The following is a 13,102-nucleotide window of genomic DNA, read 5'->3' on the forward strand; positions in this document are numbered from 1 at the left end:
TTTCTATACATTTTTTAAATACGTAACGTTGCACTGCATTTATGACACCTTTAGCTTCACTGGTTATGTAAATGACTTGCGCCACTGCCCCGCATGACTCCTCGAAATTCCTGCGTTTTCATGCATTCCCAAAGAAGTTATATAAAAGGCCGACGGATGAGATCACGCCAGGCGACGGTGGCGCTGGAATGTGTTTGTCAAAATGCGCTGTCCGAGTTTGAACTCAGGTTGCTAGGCAAGTTTTATTATTTCTTCTAAATGAAAACTAAGCGTGTGCTCACACCGGACACGTGGAGCTAATACATAAATCTGTCACTCATACCGACTTGACAACGGGTGGGAATACACAGTGACACTTATACTGCCATGTTTGCAAGGTTGAGAACCCAAGTGCAGAGAAGCAGGTAAGAAAGACCAAGAAGCATTCGTTAGTCAGCTGCATTGTCACGATGACTAAGTGATTCTAAAGAGGACATCAAAGCTACTTCATAGCAATTATGACCCTAAAAAACAACAAAAAAGGAATGATAAACAGGTAATCAAATGAACCAACCACACTGACAATATCTGAAATGTATTATATTGTACGAGTGTTCCAATGATAAATAAATACCAACAACAGACCATTTAGGAAGTGAACTTTATTCAAATAAATAACACATAAATAATCTTTCCTCATTCTCATACGCACACACAGTCGGTCAAGTAACAAATCAGGAAAACAAACATAAAATACTTATTATTCAAAATTGTTATCAAAAAAGGGTCACGTTGCATCAAGAGTCTTTTAGTGTTTCAGTCACTCGGGACCATTCTTTTTGCACAACAAATACAACTTGAACCCATTTCAGCAATAGGAAATATGTGCAATCCTGCTTTTGCTTACACAGCAAGGTCAAAGGTCAAACATTGCACGTTTGTTCATAGAAAAAGGCACACGTGTTGGTAGTGAGTGCAAAACAACCCGCGACGTCAACACTACGTTTTTCCAACATCAAAGTGGAAATAAACACTTATGAAAAGAAAGGTGTTTCACTTGCTTCTATACATTGTTGCTGGGTACAGTATACAGTATATTGCTAGATTGTGAAAGCACCAGCAGAAGATATTACAACAAGCAGCATTTGGATTTGGTGGCTGCCCGAGCTTACTTCAGTTTGGCTGAGCAACATGCTACATGTGGACATCTCAGTAGTGTGTGTGTCTATCACTGATTCTAGTCGGCTCTTTGGTAGCAAAAAAAAAACAACAACAACTTTTGACTTACTGTTACACAACTCGTACCTGTGCATTTGCTACAACTAGTATCTTCCCATGAAGCTATTGCACTTTTCCCGCAGTTTCGGGATGGCCTGAAATTATGAGATGGGAAAATCTCTCTAGTGGAGCATTGAGCAGAACAGCCTCCTATGTTGGTGTTCCTCCATTTTGTCTCAGTGGTGAATTAGTATTGCTAACGTTTCCTAACAAAGCAATAAAAGTATGGGAACAGGAAGTAAAAAAAAAGAAAGAAAATATGTAGCTGGAGTGTGTCCGAGGTTTGGCTGGATTCGTCCATGCTTTGTGCAATGGGTGCACAGAAAAAGGGGCCTTCCCCAAAAGCGCTCCCACAGTTATTTAAGTAAAATTCCGAGTAGAACTTACTTTCTGGATGGAAGGTACCTAAAGTTGTGCTTGTCTTACTCAACATGACTATTTTCCTTCACTGTTGGCTAATGAGGAAGTTGCAATCTTTTGAAGTAAAAAAAAAAAGAAGAAGCAGCGTCTTGCACAGTTTACATAAAAAAAAAAATATCACAGTTTCATCCAACATATGAATCGTTTTGTGTTAACTGAAGATTGTCTCTGGAGAAAAAAAAAAAGCGAACTAAGTGGGAAGCGTATCATAAAGAAGTGAAATGTTTTGGTCCTCGCTCCAGTCATGTGTCTGATAGTGTCTTCCTGTTTTTGTACAGCATGGAATCAGTCTCTTATTGCTTCTCGTGTCACCTTGTGCACAGTTTGGTTATTGCTCTTTCAGCTTATATGAGAACAAAAGCGCTTAGCTTGCTTCATTGTTCTTTTGCCTCAAGTCGTTCTACTTAACCATCACGCAGCTGCTCAGCGGCGTCTGACCCGCCAGAAACAGCTCCTGGATGTTGGGCTCGGCTCCAGACGGCGAGCCCACGGCCCAGGCGGCGGGTTTGCTGGCAAAGTGTGCGGCGGCGCCCGATTGTTGCTGCAGGTGGTGGTGGTGGTGGTGGCTGATGTGCAGGCGGGCCTCCAGGAGGTAAGCAGCGGAGGCCACGGGAGACAAAGAGGTGGGGGCGGCGTGCTGCCAGAGGCCGTGAGTCAAGCGCAGCGGCTGAGGAGGCGGCAGGGGGTGCTGAGGCTTGCTCTGAAGGAGGGAGGGTGCCTCGAATAAAGGAGGCGAGGCGAATACTGAAGTGGGTGGAGGAGAGGGCGACTGCTGCTGGGAGAGAAACAGCAGAGGATTCTGGGTGGGTCCTGACGGGGCATTCTGGACCTGAGCTTGGTGCGGCTGGTGCTGGATTTGGAGCATCCTAATAAAGAACAGAAAAAAGTCAATTTGAGTCTTTCATCTGATGATGTTGAACATTATTACGATACAAAAACTAAATACAAAATTTGATTTGAAACATTTTCATTAAAAGAACAATGGTGTATTCAAAATAAAAGATGTCTGAAATTATTATTTACATTTTTGAAAGTAACTAAAATTAATTATGATTATAGCAAAAATGTCTTGTTTTTGTCTTTCAGGTTAATTTAAATCTATTTATATTGCTATTACTGTTTGGCCATATAGAAGAAAGAAGGTCAAGCAGTCCTTTGGGAAGTGTAGTTTAGTTGACTTTATGACACAATACTGAATTGCCTTTTTTAAAATATATATATATCTTGCACTCAACACTCCATATAAAAAACACAACATAAATAAAACGAATACAAACTAAATTCAAATTAGGCATTTTAGAAAAATTTATCTGACTACAATGAAAAATCCAAAATATCATAATGCTGATGTGGAATCTCTAATTAGGATACACTATATATATATATATATATATATATATATATATATATATATATATATATATAAAAAAAAAGTAATCAATACCAAAAATGCGTATTCAATTTGTGAAGAGACTCTCCTCCCAAATACAAGCAGTAATCTCCATCTCCACATTGGTCCCTAGAACATGTTCTAATGTTTCATCGTTTTATGACTCACAACTGTTAGCTTCTCATATGATGGTAAAAATGTTCAAATTTGAAGTAGATATAATCATCCCTGCATTTCTTTCACTAGCTGGCAAAGTTGTTAAGACACTCATCTATTTTTATACTTGGAGGACAGCTAAGAATGTTAAAATGTTACTTGAAACATTGCCTATACAGTTGATGAAGGTTGATAACGAGATTATTTCCATTACAGGGTTCCCCGCTTTTGTTTTCCAAATTTATTTTAGAAGTGTTTTAAAAAGTTGTAAGGCTCAAAGTGGTCTCTCTATGGTTATATCTATATCTATATATATATAGTTTGTTCTTACCGTTGCTGGTGCAGCACCTCCTCCAGCATGCTACGGTGCTCAGAGAGGGCGGGGCCGAGGGAGCCGCGGCTTCCCCGGTTGGAGGACGGGGGCGACGCCACTGGCCTCGTCACACCCTTGATCTTATTCAATCCCAGGAGCCCATTGGTGCGAGTGTTTTTCCTCAGCTGCTGCCGGAAAGCTTTGAGGCCTGCAGAGAGGCATGGGAATGTGTTACACAATACCATCTTGTGATTCCACATGGTTCAAGCACGAGATAACAGCGAAAATCAGGTTTGGGGAAGTGGAGATCAAATGACCCACTTTGAATGTTCTGTTATGGTACCTTGCGTCAGGGAGGTATCAGACGCCCTGCGACCCTCCTGGAAGCTGGCTGCAGGAAGGCTCCCCTGGATCTGGGGCAGGAGGTGGGAGGAGAGGGCCAGGGGGGCGCCAGCGGGCAGGAGGGCCCCCTCTTTAGCACAGCAGGCAGGAGGTGTTGACACGCCGCCACCCATGGGGGCCTGCAGAGTGGCGCTGGGACTGGAGGACGACTTGAGGCAGCTGTCAGAAGAGGCGCCGTCGGAGGGACTGACAACAATACCTGAGAGGAAAAAAAAGGAGATTTGTTAGAAAGAATATCAAAAGTGCTTGTGAGTCAAATTGGCAAAGAAATATTTTAACAGTGAACTCAACTGTTTCTATTGAAGTCCGTTTGACAGTAAAGTACTCCCATTTCCTGACTTTTTAGTCAAAACGAATGCAATCATCTACTGTCTGTATTTGAATGCAGTTGCGGAGTCAAAATGCCAAAGAAAAAAACTCTGCAGCTGACGGGCTGGTTATAAATGTCAATCCCAAGAAATATGTCTCCTGGGTGCTGCATAGGGGATGTCATAAGAACACTCTGACAGGATATTGTGGTTGGTTGTGATCTTTTAGCAATGCTATAACATCATTGCCTTTTTTTGTTCATGATTTTGCTTTACAGCCTTATTTGACTTTTAAAATAAGCCATTAAATATTTAGCATTTCTTGCAAGAATGTTTTGAGGGAGGGTAGGGTAATGTAGGGATGTTGGATACCACTTTTTTTCAGACCGATACCAGTACCAGGACTCAACTCTTAAGTAATACCGATACTATTGGTTTGATAAAATGGCCACCAGAATGTAGCATCGGCCGAATATGATACAGAGTATTGGTACTCACCCATCCTTAGTTTTGAGTCTCTACGCATAGACAACAATAGATCTACATTTTTAACTTGTATTTATAGGTTTATCTTTTTTATGTATAGTATGATTTAATATTTTCTTATCTTCATTATATTTTATTTTTATGTTTTATTATTTATGGGCATAATTAACACATTATTTGTATGCAGCGGTGGCTGTTTTAAAGTGCTCTACTTGTATAAATAGTTTATATTGCTTATTTATTATTTTTTATTGTATTTTAACATTATTATTATTATTATTATAGTTCATTTTGATATTTAATTATTTTCTTAATATTTATATTATCATGTAATTTATTTTTAAACAGTGTACCAACTATTATATCGTTATTATTTATTTCAATTTTCATGTTAAATTGAATTTAGATTTAATAATAATAATTATTATAATGACAATAATAATAATAATAATACAAATGTTCCCAAGACTCAGCAGGTAGAATGGATTGTAGTGCTTACACGGAGGGTTGCACTGGTGAAACTGAGCGGACACCTCGGCCAAAGTGTGCCGGCGTGAGGTGGTAGTGGGAGGCAGCAGCGGACCCAAGCTTTGCGGCGCCTCTTCTTCGTCTAGGTCGCGGGGCCGCACCTCCTCACTGATGCTCGTCTCTAACAGGCTGTTGGGCGAAATGGAGCGGTTCCACAGCAGCCTGTTAAAGCTGGCCTCCACCGGAAAGACCACGCGCTGGAGAGGAAAAGCTTAGTTGAGAAATGCATTCGCTGGGGTAGAAGTTGATGATGATGATGATGATTGGCGCCCAAAATTTACCTGGAACAATCCACCTTGATCGCACTCCATCTCAGAGTAGATTGGAGTAGCATTTTTGTTTGGAATGGAGAATGCCGCTGCTCTGAAGTTGTCTGCCTTCATGACGACTTGCTGCAAATCGGAGAAAGTTCTTAAGCGACTCGGGTGAGATCCGGTTATTTCTTGACAGAGCAGGAGCAGAACTCACCTCCGCTCCGGTGGTGTCTGAGATGCTCCTCTGCGTTTGGTTCCAGCTTCCGCACTGACGGCTCAGCTGCTGGTTGCGATGCTCTTTGACCCTCTCCAGAAGTAAGTAGTAGATGGCCGAGAAGTGATTGTAGCTGCTGCTCTGCAGAGACTTAAGATGAAATGGTAAAGTTAGCTTCTTCCTTGCTGCTCATCAAGAAACATCACAGATCCCCCAAAAGATGCATCAATAGTTTTTAACTGAAAGCCAACACCCAAAAAAAACGGATTGTGCAATGATCCAAATCTAATACTGCCCCAAGATTGCTTTAAATTGCTCACTTCGATGGTCCTCTGGCGGTCGATCCCCAGGGTGTTCATGATCCCCAGCACAGGTTCGCTATAGTCCCCGAGGTTGGAGTTGTAATCTGTCAGGGAGTGGCTGAGCGTCTGGTGGGCTGCCGTGGGGTCCGCCAGCATCCAGCGGTGCTGCTTGATCTGGGCCACACTGATCCTCTTTGCCGGGTCCACCACCAGCATCTTGCGGATGAGGTTTTCACAGTCTGGAGGAATTATTTGGGGAAAATGTCAGTTTTTTTTTTTTAAACAACAAAGTGATTAGTACTAATTTGGCTGTGTTGGTAGTTAAAAGCTACCTTGGGACATAAAGAAGGGAATTCTGAAGCGTCCCTCAGTGACTCTTTGCTTGAGTGCAGGAAGGCTGGGACCATCGAAGGGAAAGGAGCCACACACCAGCACGTAGAGCACCACACCGAGGCTCTGCGAGAGGAAGCACACATTAGCCAAAATGATAACAAATGCATTTGGATTTTTTTTTGTCAAATGAATAAGAACTTACCCAAATGTCCAGTTGAGGTCCTTCATATTCTTTGCCCTCAAAGACTTCAGGGGCCGCGTACGGGGGGCTGCCACACCAGGTGGACAGGGGCTCCCCTGCATTGTAGAAGTTACCGAATCCAAAGTCTACAAAGATAAAGACAAAAAGATGTATTATTTAATTGTAATTGTTACACTCTGCATTCCAATAAAAGCAACAGAAAGGTCTGCGATATTACACATATTAAATAGGAAGTCAACCTTAAACATTTCTTGACAATAATATGTTATATGTGACCTCACTATTCTAAACATGACATTCTATATATATATATTACATTTGTGGAATATGAGTTATGCAGCAAAATCCAGCCATTTTCATCCATCTCAGGGGGCGGCCATTTTGCCACTTGCTATCAACTGAAGATGACATCATAGCTGTTCAGGGCTCTGGCTACGACCAATCGCAGCTCATCTGTTTCCTGAAGCTGAGTTGTGATTGGTTGTTACCTGAGAATGAGCAACTGTTATGTCATTTTCACACAACAGCAAGTGGCCAAATGGCCGCCTTCTGATATTGATAAAAACGGCTGGATTTTACTGAATAACTCATATTCCACTAGCGCAATATTAACCAGAATACCGTATTTAGTCTAGTGGGACTGCATAGAATATATTATTGTCAATAATTTTTGTGGGGGGTTGACTTTCCCTTTAAGGTCATTTAAATTTGTATTAATATTAAAAATGGAATATTTGAATTTAAAATAGAAATTCAAATTTATTACTGGATTGATTTCTTCTGCATTCCAAGTCTCCTATGAACATGTAAATGTGCTACAAAAATACATTTTAGTCAAGTAGTATAAATCCATCAGGATTTGACTTGTTTCTCTCTAAGGCTTAATTCTTCACATTTATCAAGATATCTTAGACAATTATATACAATTGTTTAAGATATTTTAAACAAGTTGGAAGAATATATTCTTCCAACTTTGTGGGAATCGATGACAGAACAATACCCTTTTTTGTTCCAGGGCACTGAACTAGGGTTCAGCTTGTTTGTGGATCAGATTACATCACTCGGCTGTACTAGAACGACATGTTCTCTTGCGTGCTGACATAAATGTGGTCAGCGTGCGTACGTAGCGCTATCACACTTAATTAGTGCTGAGAAATTGCACCAATGAGACCATCTCTTCACAGGACACCACACATGAAGGGGATTTGAAAATATGTGAACGGGGAGTCAAGAGGACGTACCGGCCAGTTTGATGTTCATGTTGGCGTCCAGCAGCAGGTTTTCGGTTTTGAGGTCACGGTGGACGATGTGGTGCCGGTGGCAGTAGTCGACTGCCGTAAGAATCTGCCAAAATTTATTCCGTGCTTCTGCTTCGCTCATGCGGCCGTTTGAGCTCAGGTGGTCTGGAAGAAAGAAAAAGAGGGTTTTTATTAAGTAAAGATTTCATCCATGTTATCAAAAAATAATAATTTATTTCTGTTCATTATAGTCAAAAAGTACTCTGATGAGTTATTCCACTGCTTCAAAGTATGAAAGTAGGAATGTTACACTTTTTGTCAGACCGATACCAGTGTGAGTACTCAACTCCAGTAGTCACTGATACCGATACCAAGTACCGATACCACTTATACTTTGATACATAAAATTTCTCAAAACAATGACAGATCCTTTTAAAGAAAAAACTATATATCCAAATATAGATTTTTGTACTTAAAATTACATGAAATGAATGGAAATCGCTTATCTAATTTCAAATTTTGTAGTTCTTGATTGTAAAATAGCCATAAGCTATTTACTGATACTGATTTCGGCTGCTGTCGCAAGCACTGATACCTTGACATAAGGCCATTGCCCATCCCTAATTAAAATAAGGCATTGACAACTCCACTTAACTTTATGAATGACACGTGTACCATAAAATATGTTTAACAAAACAATCAAGATTCCAATAAATGTGTAGACAAGCCCCAATGCAACTTTCAACTGCCTTTCGAATGACGTTGAAATCGTCACAATTATTAAAGAAACATACTTTTGTTTTTGGTTGAGCTATGAAACAATTACAAATGGATGACAAATAGTCCAATTGTGAATGCCTCCAGTCATGCAATTAGGATTAACCAAAAAAAGTGGATTCATTGATCATTATGAATTTGGTCAAGTCTGTGAAATTTCTCTATTGTGTCTTCAAGGAACAGTCTCAAATGGTTTCCTGTCTTCCTGTAAGACCCCCACCCCCCACCCCCCGTGGCAACTGCTCACTATAAACAGTCCGAAGAAAACAGTTCCAAGAACTCACCAAACATCTCCCCGTTCTTTGCATATTCTGTCACGATGTACAGCATGTCTTTGGTCTCCATGACCTACAGAGAGAGAGACGGGAATATTGAATGAATGGAATCAAGTGGGACAATTGAAATGGTCAATGAATCTCTCAGGCTTTCTTTAGAGTGGACTTAAGGACAGCGCGGTACTGTCTTTCATGTGTTTTGGATTTCTAAGAGATGCTGGATGCGGTTTCAGAGGGCTGCTCACATGGCCCAGCAATGAGTTTACCAGCCAGCTGACAACACAAGTCGTAAAGACGCCCTTTCAGATATTTCTAGCTTCTAAAAGAAAAGTATTATTTGTCCAGGGAGCTCTCAGGGGCAGGGCCTCATCAGATCAGAGTGAAAGTTACACAACAAATGGTATTTTCAACAGATACCAAAAAGTGTTGGAAAAGTTCACGCTGGACATTAAATTCCGCTGTCCGATTCATTCCAGTTACCGAAAGACAGAGACAGATGTCTTTATCAGTGAGGTAGAGAAGCACTTGTAGAGGTGTCGCTGACGTCACTGCACTAGAACACGGCAAGGGCCCTTGGGCATGACGGGAATAATGTAAACAACGTGTGTGACGCAAGGTCAAAGGCGAACGAAAGGTCAAAAGGAGAAACAGTTGACAGTGAGCTGCCGCTCGGCAAGAAAATAACATGATGCTCATGTATCAGGACTGACTGGACCTGATGAGGAATGCTGACTCATTGTCCACATTCTGAATAAAGCCATGAAACAAGATTTTCCTTTTAGACCGAGTGAATTACGCGTGAAACCAATGAGTATTACAGCTGTGCAGCTTATATAATTGTTAGAATTACCTCCGACAAGGAGCACGTCTATCTGTTAGCAATGGGGAAATGACGTGATGAGGGGAAGGAAATCCCTTTAACACAGCTGAAATGCAGAATGCTAATTTTTTTTCAATCAATAACTGTCAATGATGAAACGTTGGTGAAATAAGGTCAAAGTTGTGTATTTTGCAATAAAAATATTACAATAAAAAAATGTGTAACATGACTAGATTAAACATGTAATTTATGAGAAAAAAGTAAAATACTGTAATGTAAAATCATCAAAGTCATAGCATTAAAAAAAAAATGTTTTGGGGATTACGAGAAAAAAAGTTGAGGGCCCGCCCTTAATATCTTGTTGTTTGCTACTAACTAAGAAGTCTGAAGAAAAAAAGTCCAACCTTGATAAAATTTTGCTTGGACATTTGTGGCACAAATCATAAATTAAACTTTCTTCCAACAACTTTTTTTTTTAAACTTTCATTACATTTTCTTATTAACTGGATTGCAGAAATCACATTAGTCGTGAGCATTTTGGCATCCATTTTGAACACCCAATGCATGTGAAGTTACAATGTTACCACGACTAAATAAGATTCCTTGGCCAATAAAGGGCTATAATATAACAAAAACAACCAATCAGTCTGCCAAATGATTAACATCTTAGGTATTGTTGAGGCGCTTACAACTGGAATTTTAATTAATAATCCCTCAAATTAAGTAGCAAAAAAACACAACAGACTGGGACATAAGGCAGAAAGGAAAACAAAGAATGTTTGTTTACATGCTGGTGCTTTGCGTTTCCCAAGCGCGTGTCACGCAAAGCCAGCTCAGGGGATTCTCTCTTTAATTCTTCAATTCAATTAACGAGGGAAGACCTTCACGTGCCGCACAGACACATTGCACTCGGTGGCAGAGGTTGCTAATTGGATTTAACGCAAAGCGCTGTCAACCAATGTGACCCTCTCAATCGTACGAGCATTACATGACCACATAAAAAAAAACATTTGAGGCATGCATTGTTCCACTACTACGTTGCTCCTACTTCTACAGTGAACATGAAACCACTTCCTGCACTTCAGAGACTTTCTCGTAAAGTGGAAAATAAATGCGGTAAAACAGTAACACTACACCAACACACACACACACATGACGTAGAGGTAACACACACCTGATAAAGTTTGATGATGTGAGGGTGGTTGAGCAGCTTCATAATCTGCACTTCCCTGTAGATTTTCTCCAAATTGGACGGGTTCAGTCGAGTCTTGTCGATAATCTTTATGGCCACCTGAGAAAATCATTCACAGTTATATGAGGATCTCCCAAACAAAATAAAATGCATGCATAAGAAGAATCCTCTACCAACCTGGGTTTTTGTGACTTTATGTTTCGCCAGTTTCACCACAGCAAAGTTGCCTTTGCCCAGCGTGCGGATGATCTCGTAGAAGCCCACCTGGAGGGGCCTCCCCTGGGGCCCCGAGCTGGGGTGGGCTCCCCGGCTGTTGTCTGACATGATAACCATAGTGCACCAACGCAGGCAGGGGACGGGATGAGGCTAGCAGGATAAAATATGACATTTCTGTGTTACTTGTATGTCAGTAAACATTCTTAAGCAGATTAAATTATGACAAACGATATAGGAAATGGATGAATGGATGGAGTAGATTTACAATACAGGGCAAAAGAAAACACAAAAGGCACAGTGATTCCACAGTGAGGATATTCAACACCACCCTCACCCTCCTTAAAAACAAAAGTACTGTATACACACTACACCTACCCCATATTTGAATAGTAACCAATAGTTTTCTTCTCATAGCTGGCATTTTACCATGATAAAAGTAGCAGCACAGACACGGGTATGATTTATTTTTAATTCATTTAGTTTTATTTGAAAAATTATACAGTAGTCTAATAATGTACCATATGTGACCAATGAGTCAAATTTTGATCAAATTTAGGGTGTTAGATGATTTAACTGTATATCCCGGCTGTATTGTAATAAATAGATACATATGTACATAAGAGAGCAAAAAAAAAATGGTGGCTCAAGACAGAACAGAATATAAATGTAATTGTGCTATAAGTGACTGGAAATGAGTTAGCCTTGTAACCTGTTAGCTACTCCATCACATTAAACCTATTGTGAGTAAGCAAGTGAAAAATGAGAACCAGCAGCCATTTAAAATATTAGCCTTACCTTACAAAGTGTACATAAATCTCCTCCTAGGGTTCTTCTCAAAAGAAGAAAGCAAACTGCGGCGTTGGAAAAACCAAGCGAGAACTACTTCACCTCCTCGCCCGTGTAAGGTGTCTCGGTGCGAGACTGTGCTACCGCTTTGTGCGGGTGCTTTCCGCCGGAATGTGGCGGAGTGGCTCTTTCGGCACTCGCAGAGGGAGGGAACTCCTCCTCTTCTTACTAGCCCGCCTCCTCTTCCTCCTCCTCCCCCCCTCCGCCATGACAAATTGATACCCACCTCATTAACGTCACACAAGCGTCAGAGATTCGAGCCGAGTGCAAGGCAAGGCCGGGTACCAGCGCAAGGCGCGGGTTGCCGGGCAACAGCGCGGCTCGGGCTCCCGGTGACGTCGGCGCTTGATGGAAGGGTTGCTGGGAGATGAGCGCGGTGACGTCAGTGGTGGAGACGTGTCACCACGTGATGTTCGAGCGAGAGAGGGCGGGAGGATAAAAGAGAGAGAGCGAGCGAGCGAGAGAGGAAGTGGCAGTTCACTTTACTTTCGCTTTCATCATATTTATGCTGCATATTGTACAACGCAATCTAAATCTCAACATAATATCTATTATAGTTGTTGTTGAGTGGGTAAAATATGAAACAGTCCACTGAGTCTTTACATTATAGAAAGTCCTGTAATGTAGGCTGCATAAATTAATTTACCCCCCACCCCCCAGATATATTTTTTCAATTTCGAAATGAATTATCTCATTAAATAATTAATTGATTGATGGTAATTAAAATACAAGCATAGCTTGTGCCTTTATTTTTATGTTACTAAAACAGTTTGGCATACACGTGTAACGTTTGTTTATTTTATTTAATAACGGACAGTTATAGTTAAATTAATGATAAATCACATGATTTTTTTTTTAAATGCACTATTTTGCATATTCATTCTCATTCATACTCACTCACTGCTGGACGTCACTTTTCGCTGGTGATACGTTCCAAGCCGCCCCGCAATAGGTGAATTTCTGCAAAGTAGAGGTTGACTTTTTGAAATAACTTTTTAGATTTATTTATTTCATAATTTAAATGTATCTTTTGTCAGGGGAGAGGGAAGTTTATACATCCTGTAGGGCTGGGAATCGACTCAATTCATAAGAGTTCAGTTTGATTTTATTTTTTATTTTATTTTTTAGATTCAATTCGAATCAGTTCACTGCAATCGATATAGTTTAATTATG

The 13,102-nt window shown here is 40.6% G+C and overlaps 1 protein-coding gene across 1 annotated transcript; it reads right to left on the reverse strand.

Moving 5' to 3' along the window:
* Positions 1-626: 626 nt before the first annotated feature.
* Positions 627-12,134, reverse strand: sik1 (salt-inducible kinase 1). The gene is made up of 14 exons (XM_086091552.1): positions 11,879-12,134; positions 11,045-11,233; positions 10,850-10,966; positions 8,865-8,928; positions 7,807-7,968; positions 6,566-6,690; positions 6,363-6,486; positions 6,049-6,269; positions 5,729-5,878; positions 5,542-5,652; positions 5,232-5,457; positions 3,880-4,137; positions 3,555-3,744; positions 627-2,543 (listed from the first exon to the last, which is right to left on the reverse strand). The coding sequence occupies exons 2-14, from the start codon at positions 11,198-11,200 to the stop codon at positions 2,078-2,080; spliced, it is 2,370 nt and encodes a 789-aa protein (XP_085947678.1). The 5' UTR covers positions 11,201-11,233; positions 11,879-12,134; the 3' UTR covers positions 627-2,077.
* Positions 12,135-13,102: the final 968 nt, after the last annotated feature.

Source organism: Leptonotus elevatus, chromosome 12, assembly GCF_054856555.1.
Source record: "Leptonotus elevatus isolate MCC_2025b chromosome 12, RoL_Lele_1.0, whole genome shotgun sequence".
NCBI classification, from domain to species: Eukaryota; Metazoa; Chordata; class Actinopteri; order Syngnathiformes; family Syngnathidae; genus Leptonotus; species Leptonotus elevatus.